The sequence below is a fragment of the Hemiscyllium ocellatum genome, chromosome 17 (genome assembly GCF_020745735.1).
Source record: "Hemiscyllium ocellatum isolate sHemOce1 chromosome 17, sHemOce1.pat.X.cur, whole genome shotgun sequence".
NCBI classification, from domain to species: Eukaryota; Metazoa; Chordata; class Chondrichthyes; order Orectolobiformes; family Hemiscylliidae; genus Hemiscyllium; species Hemiscyllium ocellatum.
This window is the reverse complement of record NC_083417.1, coordinates 46,553,347-46,573,620: the sequence shown is the minus strand read 5'-3', so window position 1 is coordinate 46,573,620 and position 20,274 is coordinate 46,553,347. Positions and strand designations below refer to the sequence as shown.

The 20,274-nt window shown below is 38.1% G+C and overlaps 1 protein-coding gene across 3 annotated transcripts in view; it reads right to left on the bottom strand.

Moving 5' to 3' along the window:
* chd9 (chromodomain helicase DNA binding protein 9) overlaps positions 1-20,274 on the bottom strand; it is a 250,190-nt gene that overhangs the window by 101,475 nt on the left and 128,441 nt on the right. For all 3 annotated transcript variants that reach the window (XM_060838133.1, XM_060838131.1, XM_060838132.1), the window contains exons 4-8: positions 13,201-13,315; positions 12,456-12,605; positions 11,618-11,686; positions 8,344-8,399; positions 5,330-5,447 (exon numbers count right to left, since the gene is read on the bottom strand). In XM_060838133.1, the coding sequence (XP_060694116.1) occupies positions 5,330-5,447; positions 8,344-8,399; positions 11,618-11,686; positions 12,456-12,605; positions 13,201-13,315 (508 nt within the window). The remainder of the gene's footprint in view (positions 1-5,329; positions 5,448-8,343; positions 8,400-11,617; positions 11,687-12,455; positions 12,606-13,200; positions 13,316-20,274) is intronic.

Below are 20,274 nucleotides of genomic sequence, written 5' to 3'. Positions count from 1 at the left end.
AAAGGTTTCATAAGCAGATAATCCTTCAACGATCCTGAAATACAGCTTAGAGTAATGATCAAGGCGCTAACTTTTCCTGGTGTTTCTGCAGCTCCACCTTCAGCCTTATATCGTTTGCTATGACCAGCATGGATACTACATCTAGTTAGAATGCATTCAATGCAGGGGATATTGTATGTTTCCACAACAGAAAGGTGTCTCTTTTTTCAAACTGCAGCCGAATGTGTTAAGAGTAGTAGGGGTCTTTGTGTTGCTGACAATAGATCAGGTAGACGCTGGCTTGGATTTACAACTACACTACTGGTAGCTTAATGTTACAGGATTTAGATGTGCCAAGCGAGATGGATAGGGATGTTGAAGAGACTGGGAGTTGTGTTACTGATTATGGAGAATATCACAGCTGAATGAGGGAAGACACTTTAGAGGGTTCATCCAGCAAGGGGATACAGGTAAATCTCAAACAGAAAGGGTGCAACTACTTTGCTGGCATTGTACCACAGGATTCCCAAAAGTCAGCGGTTCATAAAGGAACAGATGTGTCAACAGATTATGGAAAATGTAAACAACCGGGTTGTTGCGGTGGGTGATTTTAACTTCCCCTATATTGACTGGGATTTGCTTAGTCCCAGGAGGCTTACAGGGAATAGAATTTGTTAGGTGTGACCAGGACAATTTTTTGTAACAACATGTAAATAGTCCAGCGAGGGAAGGGACCATACTAGATATGGTAGTGGGGAATAAGCCTGGGCAGCAATTCAAGTTTCAGCTGGGGAGCATTTTAGGAACAGCAACTAATTCTGTAAGCTTTAAGTTACTTATGGATAAGGAACTCCAGTGCGAGTATTAAACTGGGGGAAAGTTAATTACCACAATATTAGTTACAGGAGAGGTCCCAGTGAACTGGAGAATATTGCTGGTTTCTTTTTTTAGAAGGATAACAGGGATAATCCGAGAAATAAGATAGGGAAATTATTGGAGAAGGTTGGAAGATTTACTCACATTTTGAAAAATATGGATAAGCAGTATGGCTTTGCATGGGGAAGGTCACATCTCACAAACTCGATTTGAGTTTTTTGAGGAAGTGACAAAGACGGTTAATGAGCGCCGGGCAGTGTATGGTGTCTATACGGACTTTAGTAAGGCCTTTGACAAGACTCACCACGGCAGAATGACATAAAAGGTGAAGTCACAGGGGACCCGGGATGAGCTGCTAAGATGGATAAAAACTTGGCTTAGCCATAGAAGACAGAGTAGCGATGGAAGGGTGATTCCCTTACTGGAGGTTTGTGACCAATGGTGTTCACTGAGATTAGTGCTGGGAACTCTGTATTTGTTGAAGGAGAATGTAAGTTGCCTGATTAGTAATTTTACTGAAGACAAAGACTGGGGGAGTTGCAGACAGTGAAGATTGTCAAAGGATACAGCAAGATACAGATAGGCTGGATACTTGGGCAGAGAAACAGCAGATGGAATTTAACCCAAACAAATATGAAGTGATGCATTTTGGAAGATCAAATGCAGGAGTGAAGTATATAGTAAATGGCAGCACCTTTAGTCACATCAAAATATAGAATGATTAAGATTTTAAGGTCCACAGTCTCCTGAAAATGGCAACACAAGTGGATAAAGCAGTCAAGAAGCACGGTGGCCGTCATTAATCAGGGCACAAGAGTATAAAATTGACAAGTCATGTTGCATCTATACTGAATCTTAGTTAGGTCACATTTGGAATATTGTGTACAGTTCTGGTTGCTACACTACCAGGAGATGCTGGAAACTTTGGACAGGATGCAGAAATGGTTTACCAGGATGCTCTCGGTTTGAAGCGTATTAGCTATAAGGAGTAATTGGATAAACTTGGTTTGTTTTCACTTAAATGACAAAGTATGAGGGATGACCAAGTACAAGTTTACAAAATTATGAGTATGGATAATTGGTGTCTTTTTCCCAGGGTAGAAATGTAAATTACTAGAGATCATAGGCAAAAGTAGTTAAGTTTAAAGGAAACATGACAGGCAAATTTTTTTTACATAGAAGGTGGGAGAGAAAATGTTGTAGGCAGATACAATAACATTTAAGATGCATCTTGACAGATATATGATTAGGCAGGGAATAGAGTGATATGGACTTTGTAGAGGGCCAAGGTTTTTCGTTTAGAAAGACATCATGTGTCGGTACAAACTTAGTGGGCCTAAGTGCCTGCTCCTGTGTTGTACTGTTCTTAGGACTGAAGAATTAAACAGGCAGGAATTTGGAGTTGATTCTTTTTAAATTTGCCATAGACGGAAGTAATAAGGGCTGGTATTCTGTGCCTTCTTCCAATTTCATTTTGCTGAACTGGTCAAGTGCATCTAATTTCTATCCTAGATGTGAAGCGGTGTACTGGAAAGAATAGAGTTCTAATCATTCTCACACCCACCAATTGTTTCCACAAGAGATAAGAGTATAATTTTCAAGGACAGCATTTCCTACCTATCCCTTGTTGCAATCTTGTCAAGAGCTGTAAGTTATTTTCTTGAATCACTGTAGTCTGTATGATGTAGGCAAACCCAATTGTTGTTAGGGAGAGTGCTCCAGGATTTTGACCAAATGACAGTAGGAAAAATGGTGATACAGTTCCAAGTCAGAGATCATGGTGGGATACAGAACCTGCTGGCAGTGGTATTCCTATGTGTCTGCTGCCTTTATCCTTCTGTTGACAATTTGAAAGCAGCTATGATAAAGATCTGCTAACATTTTTGCAGACATCTTGCAAATAAAGTCATGCAGCATGGGAACTGACCCAAATTGGTGGCGTAAGTGGGGACAATGCATGGAATTAAAAATAAAATTATACCAATAGAAATTATGAATTTGCAGGACAATGGGACACATCAAGATAATAGAAAGTTTTCTACAGATAATTATCATGAACTTGACAGGCTGAGTGATGTCCGTTTGTACAATAACGACTATGACTTCAAGGAATGATTGGGGTGTCAATCAAATGGGCTGGTTTGCTCTGGACAGTGTGAACTTCAAGTGCTGCTGGACCTGTATCCATTCAGGCAACTGCAGTGCTTTTCATCACATTCCTGACCTGTGTCCTGTGTTGCAAATATCTAGAACATTCGTGTTTGTTTGAATATAAATTTTATTCTGAAATTAGGAGAGTTCTCAAAACAGAGGGTGGTGCATGCATGGAATGAGCTGCCAGAGGAAGTGGTGGTGGCTGGTACAATTACAACATTTAAAAGGCATCTGAATGGGTATATGAATTGGAAGGGTTTAGAAGGATATGGACCAAGTGCTGGCAAAAGGGACTAGATTAGATTAGGATATCTGGTCTGCATGGACGAGTTACTTCCAAGCATTAAAATACTTCACCATTGGGAGCCATGATTTTGGTAGTCTTGGGCCCATGATTTGGAATTCCTTACCAATAACCTCTCCACTGTGCTTGCCTGCTTTAAGATACTAACATTTTATTCCACAAAATCTTTCTCCCTGACCAAATGTTCAAGACCTGGTTGAAGATTTGTAGCTCGGGTGTCCGTTGTTGTGGTTCTGTTCGCCGAGCTGGAAGTTTTTGCTGCAAACATTTCGTTCCCTGGCTAGGGAACATCATCAGTGCTATTGGAGCCTCCTGTGAAGCGCTGCTTTGATGTTTCTTCCGGTATTTATAGTGGTTTGTTCTTGCCGCTTCCGGGTGTCAGTTTCAGCTGTAGTAGTTTGTATGTGGGGTCCAGGTCGATGTGTCTGTTGATGGATGTTCTTGCCGCTTCTGTGTGTCAGTTTCAGCTGTAGTGGTTTGTATATGGGGTCCAGGTCTATGTGTCTGTTAATGGAGTTTGTGGATGAATGCCATGCCTCTAGGAATTCCCTGGCTGTTCTCTGTCTGGCTTGTCCTATGATGGTAGTGTTTTCCCAGTCAAATTCATGTTCCTGGTTGTCTGAGTGTATGGCTACTAGGGATAGCTGGTCGTGTCACACTACCATACGTCAGGAGCGTCTCAGAACTGACAGCCAGACTACTGCGACCCTTAGGACTCATAACAGCACACAAGCCAACTTCCACACTCAGACAACAACTCACTAGAACAAAGGACCCAATAGCTAGCACGAGCCAAACTAACGTAGTTTACAAAATACCATGCAAGGACTGCACAAAACACTATATAGGACAAACAGGAAGACAGCTAACAATCCGCATCCATGAACATCAGCTAGCCACAAAACGACACGACCAGCTATCCCACACTCACACAACCAGGAACATGAATTTGATGGGAAAACACTACCATCATAGGACAAGCCAGACAGAGAACAGCCAGGGAATTCCTAGAGGCATGGCATTCATCCACAAACTCCATTAACAGACACATAGACCTGGACCCCATATACAAACCACTACAGCTGAAACTGACACACTTAAGCGGCAAGAACATCCATCAACAGACACATCGACCTGGACCCCACATACAAACTACTACAGCTGAAACTGACATCTGGAAGCGGCAAGAACAAACCACTATAAATACCGGAAGAAACATCAAAGCAGCGCTTCACAGGAGGCTCCAATAGCACTGATGATGTTCCCTAGCCAGGGAACGAAACGTTTGCAGCAACAACTTCCAGCTCGGCGAACAGAACCACAACAAATGTTCAAGATTATAGAAGATATAGCTGTATCTAGGCATTGCCAAAGAACTCCTCAGTGATGTTTTGGGCTAAGACGATTGATATTCAACAATCATAACAAATTTCCTTGGCGCTGGGTATGGCTACAGTGCTTTTAAATCCATACTTGATCAAATGTTGTATTTATATCAAGGGCAGTTACCCTCACAATGTGCTTGAATGGTAGTTCTGTTTTGGGCACTACATGCCTCAACATGCTTTTTTGCAGTAGATTGTTATGATGCGCTAGAGGATCCTGGATGCACAAGTACTGGAAGTATTTATTGGGAAATTTGCTAGGTAGTTAATAAGTAAACATGACCTGCTTGATGGAGAAGTTGGTTAATAAGGACCTGTATGTACCACTTTGAATCCACTGTCAGAAGAAAACACAAAGCAAGTTATTCGAATAGGGCGACGAAGGCTCACTAGCACCTTGGGATCAGCATGAGTGTTATTCCAGGTTGAAATATTAATTGATCCTCTTATAGATTCCCATTAGAGAAATTTGTGGTGGAAGAAAAACATGCAGTGGAACTTCAGGTTGGTACATCGTCATGCGGTGCTGTAGATTTGAAACATGAGTTGAGGCAGCTATTTAAGAGAAATCCTGTTCTAGACAATGGTACCCTAGACAAGCATAAGTCCACAAACACAAAAAACAACTTACAGCTGCAAAGAAATGGCCTCTCTGTGCCTGTTTAATCTTGAAGCGGTTCACTTTTTGATGTATCCTTTTGTCTTTCATTAACTGTGCTTCTGTGGCCCATTCACAATGCAGGTATGAGCTAGAAATGATAAATTAAAGTCAATACGACAAATATGTCATTAGACTTTTTATCTTCACGCACACTGGACTCAACTTAGCTTCACTGATGTGTTCAACTGAGTACTAATTCTCAGTAAAATCTACAATAGTGCACCAGTGTACTTTTACACCTATTATCCATAGCTCATACAGAGTCTTGAACATCAAGTAGTCAAAGCTAACCATCAAGCAACATTTAACAATTAAATAACATTTTTTCATGCTCTGCATGCACAGCACCACTTTATGTATACAGAGGCAGCACACTGATTTGCTGAATAGTTGGGGATTTCCTTTGCAAAGCATTACTTCTGGAAACAAACCTATTTCAATATCAAATTACATTGTACTTAAATAAGCCCATAAGCCACAGGAACAGGAGTCACCTACGCGACCCATTGAGCTTGCCCCACCATCCAAATGAAATTATGGCTAATTTGATCATTTTCAACTCCACTTTCCTGCCTTTTTCCTATTATCCATGATTCCCTAACTGATTACAAATCTGTCTCTCTCAGCTTGGAATATCTTTAGCAATATAGCCTAGACAGTTTGCTGTGGTAAAGAGTTCCACAAGTACACTAATCTCTGAAAACAAATTTCCCAATTTTATCAAATAGGTGATTTCTTACTCTGAACTGAATTCTTGTTCTAGGCTCTCCCACAAGGGGAAACATTGTTCAATGTCTCTGAAATCTTATGTATTCTCCAAAGGTCTTTCACTCCTCTGAATTCCAATGACTATAAGTCCAACCTACTTGACATGTATTCATAATAATATACCTCCATACTCAAATTCAACTCAGCAAGCCTCATCTAGGCTGCCTTGAAAACCAGTATTTTCTTTTCTTTTAAGGTAACCAAAACTGTTTACAATGTTCTAGGAATGGACTGACTACTGCCTTGAATAGCGTTAGTAAGGTCTTTCTATTTTTATATCCCATCCCTCCCTTTGAAATAGACGTCAATATGACATTTGCTTTCCATATAACTGACTGATCTTGAATGCGAGACTTTTGTGATTCATGCATAACAACCCTCAAATCCCTCATGCTCCAGTTTTCAGCAGTCTTTCCAGAATGCTAAGAAACATTCAGCTTTTCTATCCTTTCAGCAAAAGTAGATAAACTTTCATTTTCCCACATTATATTCCACGCACCATGTTTTCGTCCACACATTAACTCTGTCTATATCCCTCTATGGACTTTGTACAATTCTCACTACTTGCTTTCCTGTCTGCATTTGGGTCATCCAAAAACTTGGAGAGAGCACTTTCACTTCCATCAGCCAAGTAGCTAATATATATTGTAAATAATTATGGTCCCAGCACTGAACCCTGTGGTACCCCAGTAGTTATAAGTTGCCATCCTGAAAATACTCCTTTTTATCCCAACTCTGTCCTCCAACAGTTCGCCAATCCTCCATCCATGCTAATATACTATATCCTACACCTACATCCTACTATGACGGTTTCCTCTTCCTTTTTACCTATTTTGCTAGTTATTACTGAAATAACTCAAATTTATGTTGTATGAAAACCCCGATGGTTTTTAACAAAATGAAAATGTATTCAAGATATCTGACATATCTAATTTCTGATCCAGCCATTAATCATTGTTAGATAAAAGTCATGGCATTTATACTGTATTGCTGTGAATCACAGAATTATACACATTAAAGAGGCCATTTGGCCCATTATTGCTTTATGAAAGTGCTGTTCAATTAATCACAGTTCCCACAGATCTGCAAGTCTTTTTCTACTTTTGCTTATTATTGTCAATTTCTTATTGAAAATGTTTATTAATTCCAATTTGCTTTCAGGCAATGCATTCTAGATCATAACTGTATTAAAATAAAATAATTCATAGCCATCCTTCTTTGCTACGTTTGTGTTTAGTTAAATATAGTGAAAGATATGCTTACAGGAATGCAAATCAACATTAACTGCAATATCTACAAGGTTAAACTTGGTAATCTGTGGCATTAGTTTAAAAAAATGAAACTTGAGAATAACAGAATTCATAGTTCCCAGATAACCAATTTGGAACATAGCATTTTTATTACGAAAGTACAATTCTGTATTTGTCATCATCTGGTTCAATAATTGGAGTAAATTTTGAAGTGAGTTATTTCGATAACTTCTTCTTAACAATAACAGATTGAATTGAAAGAATTGATTGGAAGCTTGCTCACGCACTTTCACTGATTCCATTTTAATAGCTAACTTCTAAAATAATCTAATAATGTCCCAGGAAGCCTGGTAACCTAATATCCACTCAAAACCATCTATTTGACTTTCTCAAATGAGGTTATTTACCATCTTATTCCTATTTGTTTTGTAAACACATTTTGCAAAATAATTTTGTGCAATCATTAGATGGTAACATGCATGGGTGGCTTGTTGGCTCAGTGGTTAGCACTGCTGCCTCAGAGTACCAGGGACCCAGTTCGATTCCAGCCTTGGGTGACTGCCCGTGGGGAGTTTATATATTCTCTCCACGTCTGCATCAGTTTCCTCTGGATGCTCCGGTATCCTCCCTCAGTTCAAAGATGTGCAAGTTAGGTGAATTGGCCATGCTAAAGTGCCCATTGTATTCTTGGATGTGTAGGTTAGGTGCATTATTCAGGGGAAATATAAAGTAAAAGGGTAGGGGAATGGGTCTGGGTGGGATACTCTTCAAAGGGTCGGTGGGGACTTGTCGGGCCAAATGGCCTGTTTCCACACTGTAGGGATTCTATGATACTAAATTTGGATTCTAAGTTGACATTTTCATAATGTGATTGAAGTTTGCATATTAAAATATAATTGAATATTAAATGTCCATTGCCTTTAACACTAAAAAGGAACATAACAGCTTAAAAATGAATTTACTTACTAATTTTTGTATTTCACAAAGAACTCCTCAACATCAGCCATATGTCCCATTGCTACCTAAACAAAGAAGCCTTCTGATTAACATTACTGGTAAAATGTACATTACAAATAAAAGAGGCATTTTGGAAGAAACGTCATCAAATTTCAAACCATCCTGAAAGAAAATCCCACTGTTAGTAAAATTTCACCAGATATTGCTCATGCCCAACAACTGGGGTCATTCTTATCAATTAGCTGACTTGATCCAAGCAATTATCTGGTAATATAGCATTTGTCAGTAGTTGATATTAGCTCAATAAATTACACAAGCCCTCGTGTTTTCACGGTCTGTGGATGGTGGAATAATAACCACTAACAGATTGAACAATTGATATTAAGCTCTAAAACAGCATTATCAAAAGTAAACATCAGTAGAAATTTACTGAATACAAAATAAAAATGCCTGACGCTTTGATATGTACCCTATACTATTAGCGTTAATAATATCAACTTATTTAAGCTTATTTAATAAAATCGGTGTTGTTCATCTCAATCAATCCAGACAAATTGGAGAGTTCTATTAAGCCACCAAAAAATCTTTTCTATTTGCCAAATTCTTTTCCAAACAACAACTAAACATGATCATACAAAACACTCTGCCAGTTCTGTCAATCACGTAATGTCACTCAGCACAAGCATGTTCAGCACAAACTAATTAACAATTTAAACTGAATTCCTTTACTTCTACCTCGACTGACTAATTTGCTGTCAAAGCAATCAGCTGAAGGAGTTTCAAACTTAGATTTTTGGATAAATACTCTGAGCTTAGTGAAACATGTGAATTCTAAGTAGTTAATTTTCTAAGGGAATCCATCCCTCTTTTAAAAGAGGTCAGCATTTTCTATTGCATCGAAATATCTACACAAAATACTAATAAACTCCTAATAAACCTGAGGATTTCAGTCACATGTCCAAGAATGAAATTAATACAGGAGAATGATGTAACACCAAAAAACTAGATTTCCAGAACCAATTGCCTTCCCACCATGGATTCTGAACAACTTCACTCAGTTCCATCTTGAAGCATCACATATCTGCCTACATGACCTCTCCATTCCAATGGTTACACCAATGACTTTCAAAATCAATCCATTTTTAGCTTTCCTATAATCTCAATTCTTCAGTGTTACTCAGACATTGCTATTTGCGCCTTTCTAGCCGTTTTTTAGGCACTTCAATTAAAATAAATTTAAAACTTTGTAATTTCAATTTATAATATTAAAATGCAAATATATACTTTGGACATGGGTTGGCTAATAAAAAAGTTATTACAGGTCAGGAATGCTTTATCTGAAAAGCTCAGGACCGACTGTTTTTCAGATGATGGGTATTTTCAGTTTTCGGATGTAGTTACCTTGCTCTCTAGGGTCTTTTCATTAAAGATCTCACAACCAAAAGCAAAATCTTAATTCAACATTTGAAGCCATATCCTAGCCTGTGGGGGAATTGCTTCACACTGTCTTTATCAAAGATCTGGTGCTTTCTTTCCCATCAAAGAAATGTTTCTTTCCCATCATCTCTGCACTGACTATTCTTTTGTCTCCATTTACTGCACTTACCACTTAGGTTCATCTAGGCTCTTTGAAATGAAGGCATCGCTTGGCCCAAGTGGACCTAAAAGCAATGCATTTTCCAAAGGGTCCTAACAGACCCAAAGAGACCTGTAGACATGCTGAGTTCATGTCCTTGGGAAAATAAAAGTTGGCTTTTATGTGTCTGTTCAGACTAAATGAAGTTCTTCTGCCCAAAGGACCTGGACTCAATGTGTCTACAAGTCTGTCCAGTTCCACTTTTGAGAAGACATTTGGTTCTTCAGTTTTTTGGAAATGCAGATAAAGGATACCTGACCTTATAACTGGTTATTAAACACAACTTCCAACAGATTAGCATATTTCAAGTTGTGGAGGAGATTACAAATATACAAAATCCCCCACAATGAAAAGGAAACACTGGTTCAAAATTACTTATTTTATTAAGTAGTCCATGTAAATTCAAAATTATCTGCCACAAGTTGCCACAAATGTTAATTTGTAGGGGGAAAACTGACCAATTATCTAATCTAGAAAAAGAAACTTCATCCTGTTTCTCTAAAATAAGTTCTTGTCACTAAGCACTGGATATACTAAATTCTCTCCTTGGGAGCCCTCCATAGATGAAATGTTTCAATGCCCTTCGGGACAAAGATAAGTTTATCCATTTTTAAAGAGGGGAGAAAGGATTTTAACAGAAATGTTTTCCCCTAAATAAACAGATCTCAAATCCGTAAGATTCTGATCTTCACATCCCTTAACAGACATATCTCCCAAAATTATTGTGTCATCTTATTGAAACTTGAAACTTCCACACCATCCTGAGTGTTTTATTCAGCTTATACGATACATCCTACAACACATTTGTTTTAGTTTCTCTCACTTTTGCCAACTTGTGATAATTTGCCCCTTCCTTCATATCATTAATAATGACTCTAGAACAATCCTTCCAGCATCTTGCTAGTAACTTTTTCCCTGCTGTTGCTTATCTTTAAACCATCACCTTCACCATTCACTGAATAAATCAGTTAATTTTAAAAGTTTCCCATCTAATATAATATTAATTGAGGACTTAAAACTAAATATTTAAGGTGACAATTTTAAAAATAAACTGATATAGACAGCAAAATATAAACAACTGGCAGCTAACATAAATCTTTTTTCTTGTTCTGTTTAACATTTCAAAATTGGTTTCAAGGTTTTCCTCTGGAAGAAATGTTGGAGACTAACTAATCTATAAAATATTTACAAGACTAGCCATATTTAATTTTCAAAAGATTATAAATATAAAAGATTACAAAATAACTCTGATGTGATTAATGACTATGAATTCATACAGACAGATGCCATTAGAACAATTACTGAGGTTGTAGCTTGCTATCCATATTATAGCAATTTTACCCATTCGCCAGGAGGGAAGAAAGGACTTTAGCAGAACAAAACACTTTGCACTAATAATCATTCAAATTTTACATCTCCAAAGTCAATAGAGTTAAGAAAATTTGGAAATCTAAATCAGGATCATTTCAACTACAAATGGTAATTTTGGATGAGTCTCAACCTTTAATGAAGATAAAAGGACTTAACAAAGTGAGCTCTAATGGTTATAGCACTTGAAGACTTTAGGAAAAAAAAATGAATACTTTTATTTAGAAAGTAGACAAAGTAGGTAAAAATGTATCATTACCATATTAAAAAGCATCTCACCTCCTTTTTCACTAATCTTGAAGCCATAACTTTGTCTACAATTGCAGCATCTTCTTCACTAGGATTTTCCTAAGGAAAAGATGCCAATTTTAAAGATCGTGAAACAAGGCATGATATTTCATATTCTCATGTACAAATGGATTGAGAAATTTTTCATGAATTTATAAATACAACTATAAATCTTACAAAAATGTTAATGAATGGCAGGTTAAAATTGATATTCTGCATTTGTAACAATTATACTTTCATGATACACCTAATATTTCCAGTCAGATCAAAACATGAAAGATAAAAGATTTTACTCCAATGCAAAAGTTTGTGGGGACAAGTTCAAGAACATTATATCACAGGCATAGATCTAACTGTTACAGCTGTGTCATTACTGTTGAAATAGTATATGTATTTGGTTGTATTGTGTTCTGAAAGGAAACAAACATTTTCACCTGAAGAACATACTGAAAGAAATGGTTAAGAATTAAGGCAAACCTGACCTTATAAAATTGACTTTTGAATTGACTTTTCTCAAAAGCTTACAAGGAAGAAGATTGAAAATATAAAACCATAAATGAAAGCCACAATATTGCAATGTGCAGAAAGCATATTTTTCTGCAGATACTGCAAAAAGCACTGAAAATTTCTATCAACTTGCTCTGAATAACCAGGATAATTATCAATCCATTATAACTAATGTCACTTTAATAAAATGCTCAACACTGAATAAATAGGCTAATTATAACACACTAATTATAACTATAAATTAGAACAACATTTTGTTGTACTGCCCACAAATTTCTCAGTCATTAGATTTTTGCTATGTTTAATACAAATGGTCTCTCACCACAAATAATTGCACAGGTTGTTCAGCAGGCAGAACAGCACCAGTCTTGACTTTTCCTTTAGCAGTTAACCCATCATCATCATCTGAAATCTTCATTCCAGTGTCTTCATTATATTTCTTTCTTTTCACTTGTCTGTTTGATCGTCTCTTCTGCAAAATTAATTATGACCTTAAAATTACCATTACTTTACTCCCACATGTACACACAATTATGACCTTTTCTATTATTTTAGAAAAAGATAATTTGTTTTTAAAGGTAATAATTGTATAATTGGTCTTGTATTTATCTACACTCATTTGAAAGTCAAATTAAAGCAAAATGAAACAATCTTCACTGCATAATTCAGTTGGCATCAAGAACTTGACCATTATAGCTTTATCCCTTTGCTCAACTGTTTTCCTTTCTTTTGGCTCTACTTTCTTTCGGCTCTACTTTCTTTCTCTATTACATATTTACCACATTCAATCAACCAGTTACTCCAGGCTGTGTCCTTTCTCCTGTCTCTTCCCTCTTTCACTCTTCTTTGCTGTCTTTCTAATATTGACCTTCAACCTCTTTTTTGCTTTCTTCTTCACTTCCTCATGTTTACCTTCTACTCACCCACCATCACCCAGCCATAGTACTTGTTCCTCCTTTCTTTCCATTAGCGACAAACGCTTTCCCTACCTTGACCACCATATCAATTTGATTCATTATTTCAAAGAACAGTTTTGCTCCCTTCAGTATTGGATATTAAAACCTTACCTGACATCCAGAAATGGATTCTTTCTTGATTGATGGTGCGGGAATCTGTTCAGTATCTGAGCCCTCTTCTGACGATTCATTCTTCCTTTTTTTCCCAAGTGTTATTATGATTTTGCTGTTGAAACAATTTTCAATGAATTAGGATCCACCATAATATGTAGCTGTGACCTCAAAATGGGTTAACTCACAAAGACAAGCTGAAAATATCAAATTGCACAATATTTAATTGCAAAATATTGTCCAGGTCAGGAGTGAAGGACTGCTTAATTTGTGCACTCAGGAACAGATGTCAGTGTTAGAATATGGCAATATTTTCAATCTGTAGACAACGTAGGCAAGTTTTAGAAGTGCCTTACTCCCTTCTGTTGTTATCGCCAGCTCAGGTTTGAGATTATACCATTAATCACAACACCTCAGTGCACCATTTTGCTGGCCCATTGATCTTAGTAGTTATAGAGTGAAAAAGCATGGCAACAGAACCTTCGGTCCAACTCATTCTTGTTGACCGCGTTTCTAAAATAAATTAGCCCCACTTGTTTGCTTTTGGCTCATATCTCTCTAAACCTTTCCCATTCACGTACCTATCAAAATGTTTTTTTAAATGTTCTAACTGTACCTGCATCCACCACTTCTTCTGGCTGTTCATTGCATCTACAAACTACCTTCTGTTAAAAAAAAGTTGCCCCCTATGCTCTTTTTAAATTTTTCTCCTCTCACCTTAAAAATATGCCCCCTAGTTTTGAACTCCTCATCCGAGGGAAAAGAGCCTTGCTATTCACCTTAGTTATGCCCCTCATTATTTTATAAACCTCTACAAGGTCACCCCTCAAACTCCTACAGCTAGTGAAAACACAGTCTCAGTGATTTGAATTACTGCGAATTAACACTAAAGCAACTTCTCATTATGGATTTATTTCCACCAGGAACAACATTAATAGGTTGAAATTTTATTACTTGGAAGCAACGTAACAATTCAGACCCTACTTATATTGACACCAGGGCTGTCTTAATTGAGCAAGATCAAATGCCACGGTTACAGTAACCAGATAAAATAGAAATTAGTCTCGGAAGGTAGTGTTATACAAGCAATGGTGAATTAGTGAGTCTGACATTCTGTATAACAGCATTTCCATTGGACACTGTCAAAACAAGCTTTACCCTGATGTCTAGTCTATGTTTAGTATTTCCATTTTCCTCCCCTTCTGAGTGTGAAAAGGTTTAACTCATTGTTAGGATACAAATCAAACATCTGTATCTCACTGATATGGTCAGGGGGTGAAATTTTCAGCACAAAGTAAAGCTTTAACTGGAGCTGATGTACATGGTCACCAACTTCGTCATTTCTGATACAGCATGTTTGTCCAATTCCCTGGGCACACAGAAGGCATATTACAGACTGGACTTCTCAGGAGCTGACTGCAGTGGGCTTGTCATAATGGACTGGGAAGGCAGTATCACTACATTGCACTCAATAGTATCACTCACAAACTAGTTTACATTGCACACGGGCTTGGAGATGATGCCTGTATTGGGGTGAATTTGCTTCAATAATTTGTCTCTTATTTATATCTTTCCCTTTTCTTACTGCCCTCCATTGGCATTCTTCTCTGGCTTGGTGCCTTCTTATACACTTACACATGTAAAGTTAAAATGCAGAGATTGAATCTGGCACTTTAAGCTGACTTCCTTCCATATATATAAGAACAATATTCCTGGCTAATGAATCAGTAGTTAGGTTGGGACTTCAGCAGTGATTATGAGCTTGGTCTCCAAGTCACTAACGTAAAATCAAAATGGGTGTCATCAAACACCTCACTGTGCACAACAGATTTTTGCTTTGGTTAAGCCAAATATAAAAATGAGCTTAATGCCATGGAACGAGTTCCAGGAAAATGTACTATAACATTTTTTAAAGCATTTTTGAAGAAATATCAAGGATATGACTGTCTTTTGGTGATGGAAGGTCTTCAATATTTAAGAACAGCCTGCATGCTGTAGTCAAAAACTGCACTATTATGAAGTAAAACAAAACAACAATTTCCACAGTTTACATAGGTGCAGTTAAGTGAAGATCTGAGGAATCTGCCACCTAAGTTAACCACTTCCTCTACAAGCAATGCTGTAACAGCACGTTGCTGATAGACTCGTCGAGGAAATCCATCAAGGATGGGACACTCACCACTAAAACAGCAGGAAATGTTCAGATTGTTCCATTCACGTGTAATTGAAATTTGAAGGGCACTATAAACTCACTTAAAACCAGGTAACTTCACCAGAGCAGAATTCTGTCTCAATTGTGTAACCCTAATTTTTTCAGAATTTATTTGTTGCAGATTTAAAAAGAATACCAATATATATTCTCGGCTCTTCACCATTCTTTCATAACATCCTTCTTTCCATTTTATTTCATTTTCTGTTTTACACTGTCTCTCTCCATGAGAATTCTACAGTCTGACTGGTTCAACAGCCACACTATTTATTTCCCTATTGTACATGCCATTTAGTTTTTTAGGTGCTAGGCTGGACTAGACACCTAATGACAACACATACAGGCTATGATCTTTTTAGATTTACCAAATGTGTGCCAGGTGTCTGGAAGCTCATTAACAACCCACCTTTGATTCAGAATTTTGAATCAATATCCTCTACATCTAGATCTATCTGACAACAGTTAGTTTCTCCACACCTGCCCCTTCCAAACCTCTGATAATTTTGACTGCTAATAAATCTCTTTTTTATATTGTCTTCTCCAAGAACAGTCCCACCTTTTCCAACCTCCATACATAATTGAATTCCCTTCGGATCTGCGTCACTGAAGACATTCTTCAGTATTTACTCTACATTCTCTCTAAAGCCTTCATGTCTTTAGACCATGTCTGGGTGCAATACTGCAATTAAGGTTGGATCAGAGTTTTACAAAGGTTTGTCATAACTTCCTTGCTTTTGTACTTTATACTACTATTTATAAAACCTAACAACATAACATGCTTAAATCAACTATTTCCTCAACCTTTAGCAATATATGCACATATCTGCTACCCGTCTGTGCATTCTATCGTTCCCCAGTGTAATGATGACGTTTATCACGAATCTTAGATGTCAAATATTGTATTTGCAAGGCTATAGCCAGAATGTGGCAATTATTTGATGTAATTAAAGGGTACATTGTTCAGTTTTAAAAGGTTAGTTAGCAGTTTGTTAAGCTGGTCACCAGACATACGCAGGACAACACAGCAATTGTGGCTAGTTGTAAAAAAATATGCATTTCTTCTCAGAATGTAGACAAGGTAAAGTGATAGATATGCAGACTCTTCCAAGAAATGGGAAAACTAACCGCCGTGTGGGCGGCACAGTGGCACAGCGGTTAGCACTGCTGCCTCACAGTGCCCGAGACCCGGGTTCAATTCCTGACTCAGCGACTGACTGTGTGGAGTTTGCACGTTCTCCCCGTGTCAGCGTGGGTTTCCTCCGGGTGCTCCGGTTTCCTCCCACAGTCCAAAGATGTGCGGGTCAGGTGAATTGGCCATGCTAAATTGCCCATAGTGTTAGGTAAGGGGTAAATGCAGGGGTATGGGTGGGTTTCGCTTCGGTGGGTCGGTGTGGACTTGTTGGGCCGAAGGGCCTGTTTCCACACTGTAAATCTAATCTAATCTAATCTAATCTAACCTCTCCATAAATCCTAGAATACACTTTTGCAGAGGAAGGAAAAAGTTGAGTCCAATAAGAACACAAACAATCCGTTCATATAAAAAGATAAATGACCCAAGCCAAGAGGACCAGAGGGGCTTTGCAATCTCAATACCATGTTAACAATATATATCAGTAACATACCAACCTTATAGTTTTAATTGTTTACATTTGCCCAACAGAAGTCCAATCTCACTTGTTCAAACTGTAATTGTTTCTAACCAAATATAAGTTATTTTAAAAAGTTACAAAAGGCAAAGTGACACAGTAGGATTTGTTCAGACACATTTTGTATATATTTTTGAGCAAAATGTTGCAAAGTGTTGAGCCTAGTCACAGCCTGATTTAGAACTAGTTGACTGAAATGAATAGATGATCTTGTAGTCACCAATGTTATCCTTTGCCCCAACAAAAAGATTCACAAACAGTGAAATAAACACAAAGTTTTGATTCAAATTTAAAATATTTCCTGATTGTTTACATCAACTTCTGTCATCCAAATTCCCTCTCTGCGCTCTGATTTTAAGGACTAAGAACATAGATACTTCCTGGAACTCTTTGACAAAGAATGCAGTACATATTTTAGACTTCTTATACTGTAGTTTTCTTCCTTTGTTCTGTTCAAGTTATATTATTCAATAATGTAACAGCTGAGGCATTTTCTACTTTAAGTGATCTCTTATCTAAGAATTTTTAAAATGTTAAGCAGCTATATAATTTAGCATTCAGCTAGTTTATGAAAGTGATCAAAACTGCATTGTGCCACCCTGTAAACATTGTTAGTGAAAACGTAAAGATAGCCTGGTGAACAAAACAATGGGGATTTATCCATTAGTCTGAAAGGGATTATAAGTCTGGATGTAGGTTTGCTCGCTGAGTTGGAAGGTTCATTTTCAGACATTTCATCATCATACTAGGTAGCATCTTCAGTGAACCTCTGGACAAAGCAGTGCTGATGATTCCAGCTTTCTAATTATATATTTGGTTTTTTTGGATTGATGATGTCATTTCCTGTAGTGATGTCATTTCCTGCTCCCCCATACCTTTGATTATTGTCTATGTAGGTTCTTTCAAGTTCATTAGCTGTTGTTTTAGTGTGAAGAATGGGTACCCAACGAACAGTCCGCTGATTTCTCAGCAACAAACCCAAACAAGCAGACAAAATGAGTCGAGAAACCCTAGCCACTCTCCCCTACATCAAAGACATTTCAGAAATGACTGCCAGACTACTCAGACCCCTTGGCATCATGGTAGCCCACAAATCCATCAACACACGAAAACGGCAGCTAATGAACTTGAATGATCCTACACAGACAACAAGCAAAACTAATGTAATTTACAAAATACCATGCAAGAACTGTAACAAACACTACCTTGGGCAAAGACAAATTAGCCACCAGGATACATGAACATCAACTAACCACAAAACGACATGACCCTCTCTCAATAGTATCCTTACATACAGATAAGGAAGGTCACCACTTCAACTGGGACAACACATCCATCCTAGGACAAGCCAAACAGAGACATGCACGAGAAATCCCAGAAGGATGGCATTCCAACCGGAACTCTATCAACAAACACATTGACTTGGACCCCATTTACCACCGCACCCCCCCCCCACCCCCCTGTCTCCAAATGACCGACCTCCTGTTCTCTCTCTTTCCCCACAATTTCCCTGGAGTTCTACAGAGGAGTGCACCCTAAACCCCACCTTCCCCAGATAATCTCTCCAACATTGTCCTGTACAGGGTAAACATGGAACCTGTCAAAAGCTGCAGTAAAAAGTTGTGTGCATGGGGTTATGGCTGTGTGCGCACATGGCACACTATTTGGAGACTTTCCCTACAAAGGCAACATCAGCAGCAGTCTTGTTGTTGGTGTACAGTCCGGCTGTCCTGGAGAGGGGGGCAGTCACATGGGGCACGTGGGGTGGGGGGTGGGGAAGGGTGGAAAAGAGCGCAGTGGTGGGGGATGGGGCGGTGGATCGCGTAGACTGTGCGGTTGCATTCTCCTGAATGGGAAGCAGACTTTAAAAACTCTGACCCCTAGAGGAAAGGCATTTAAATCGATTAACCAAATAATCAATTATCAGAACGAAATAGTGCCCACCCATTTCATTCGAATAATCAAGGTTCCCCTGTAATTCTGAAAGTAGCTAGAAGACTCAAATTGTATGACATGGCCAAACGTCAAAAATAATGCAGTAGATTTCATCTTAAGAATGTCAGGCTACAATCGATGTTAAATTGTGGCTGCATCTTTTCTTTCCACTAACAAATGGAAAATTAGGCTAAGTCCACAATTAGAAGTGAAAATTATTATCTAATTTCCCACTGGTTATCTTCTTAGTTAATAATCAAAACCACTAAACTTTGTCCTGCCTTTAATGGCCCTTCTGAAATTTCACCCACACTTTTGTTTAAGTCACCTTTTTTGCTTAACATTATGGAAATGCGCAATTAGATTATTAACGCTTATTTTCCCCAAATTCTGGGAGGAAATAGAGGGTACCAGAGGTGGTCCACCACATTATACACAGTTTCAGAGACTGACTAGACAGTATTTATGACTAAATCCAGAAAGACCTTTGAATTATGAACATACTTGCTTCTATTTCGTTTCCTCCAATAGCGGCAATTAATACAAATTGATTCTGAAACAAAATCACTTTTTTTCCATATTCAACAGCATTACATGTTTCCTCATTGCTTTAGTATAATTTATGCTATACATTTTAGACCAGCACACTCTGGAACAGTTTGTAAGCTCATAAAGAGAATCCAAAAGACATTTAACACAATGGTAACAGGAATGCAGGACTTCAGTTACATGGAAAGTAACTAGGAGAATCAGGGGCAATCTCCTTATAGCATAGAAGATTAAGGGAAATTTAACAGAAGTATTCAAAACCAAAACTAAAAAGAGCAACTGTTTCATAATGTCAGAATGGTTGATAACTAGTAGACAGATTTAAGACAGTTGCCAAAAGAAACAGTGGCAAAATGAGGAGGAATTCATTTTCTGCTGCAAATTACAATGATCAGGAATGCATTTCCTGCAACTATTGTGTCTGAAATTAGTCTGGTATGTATTGCAAGACTTACGAGTCCAAGACGTACAGCACAGAAACAGATCCTTCGGTCCAACTCGTCCATGCCGACCAGATATCTCAACCCAACCTAGTCCCACCTGCCAATATTCAGCCCATATCCCTCAAAACCCTTCCTACTCATGTACCCATCCAGATGCCTTTTAAATGCTGCAACTGTACTAGCCTCCACCACTTCCTCTGGCAGCTCATTCCAGGTTGCCCCTTAGGTCTCTTTTGTAACTTTCCCCTCTAACCCTATACCTACGCCCTCTAGTTCTGGACTCCTCCACCCC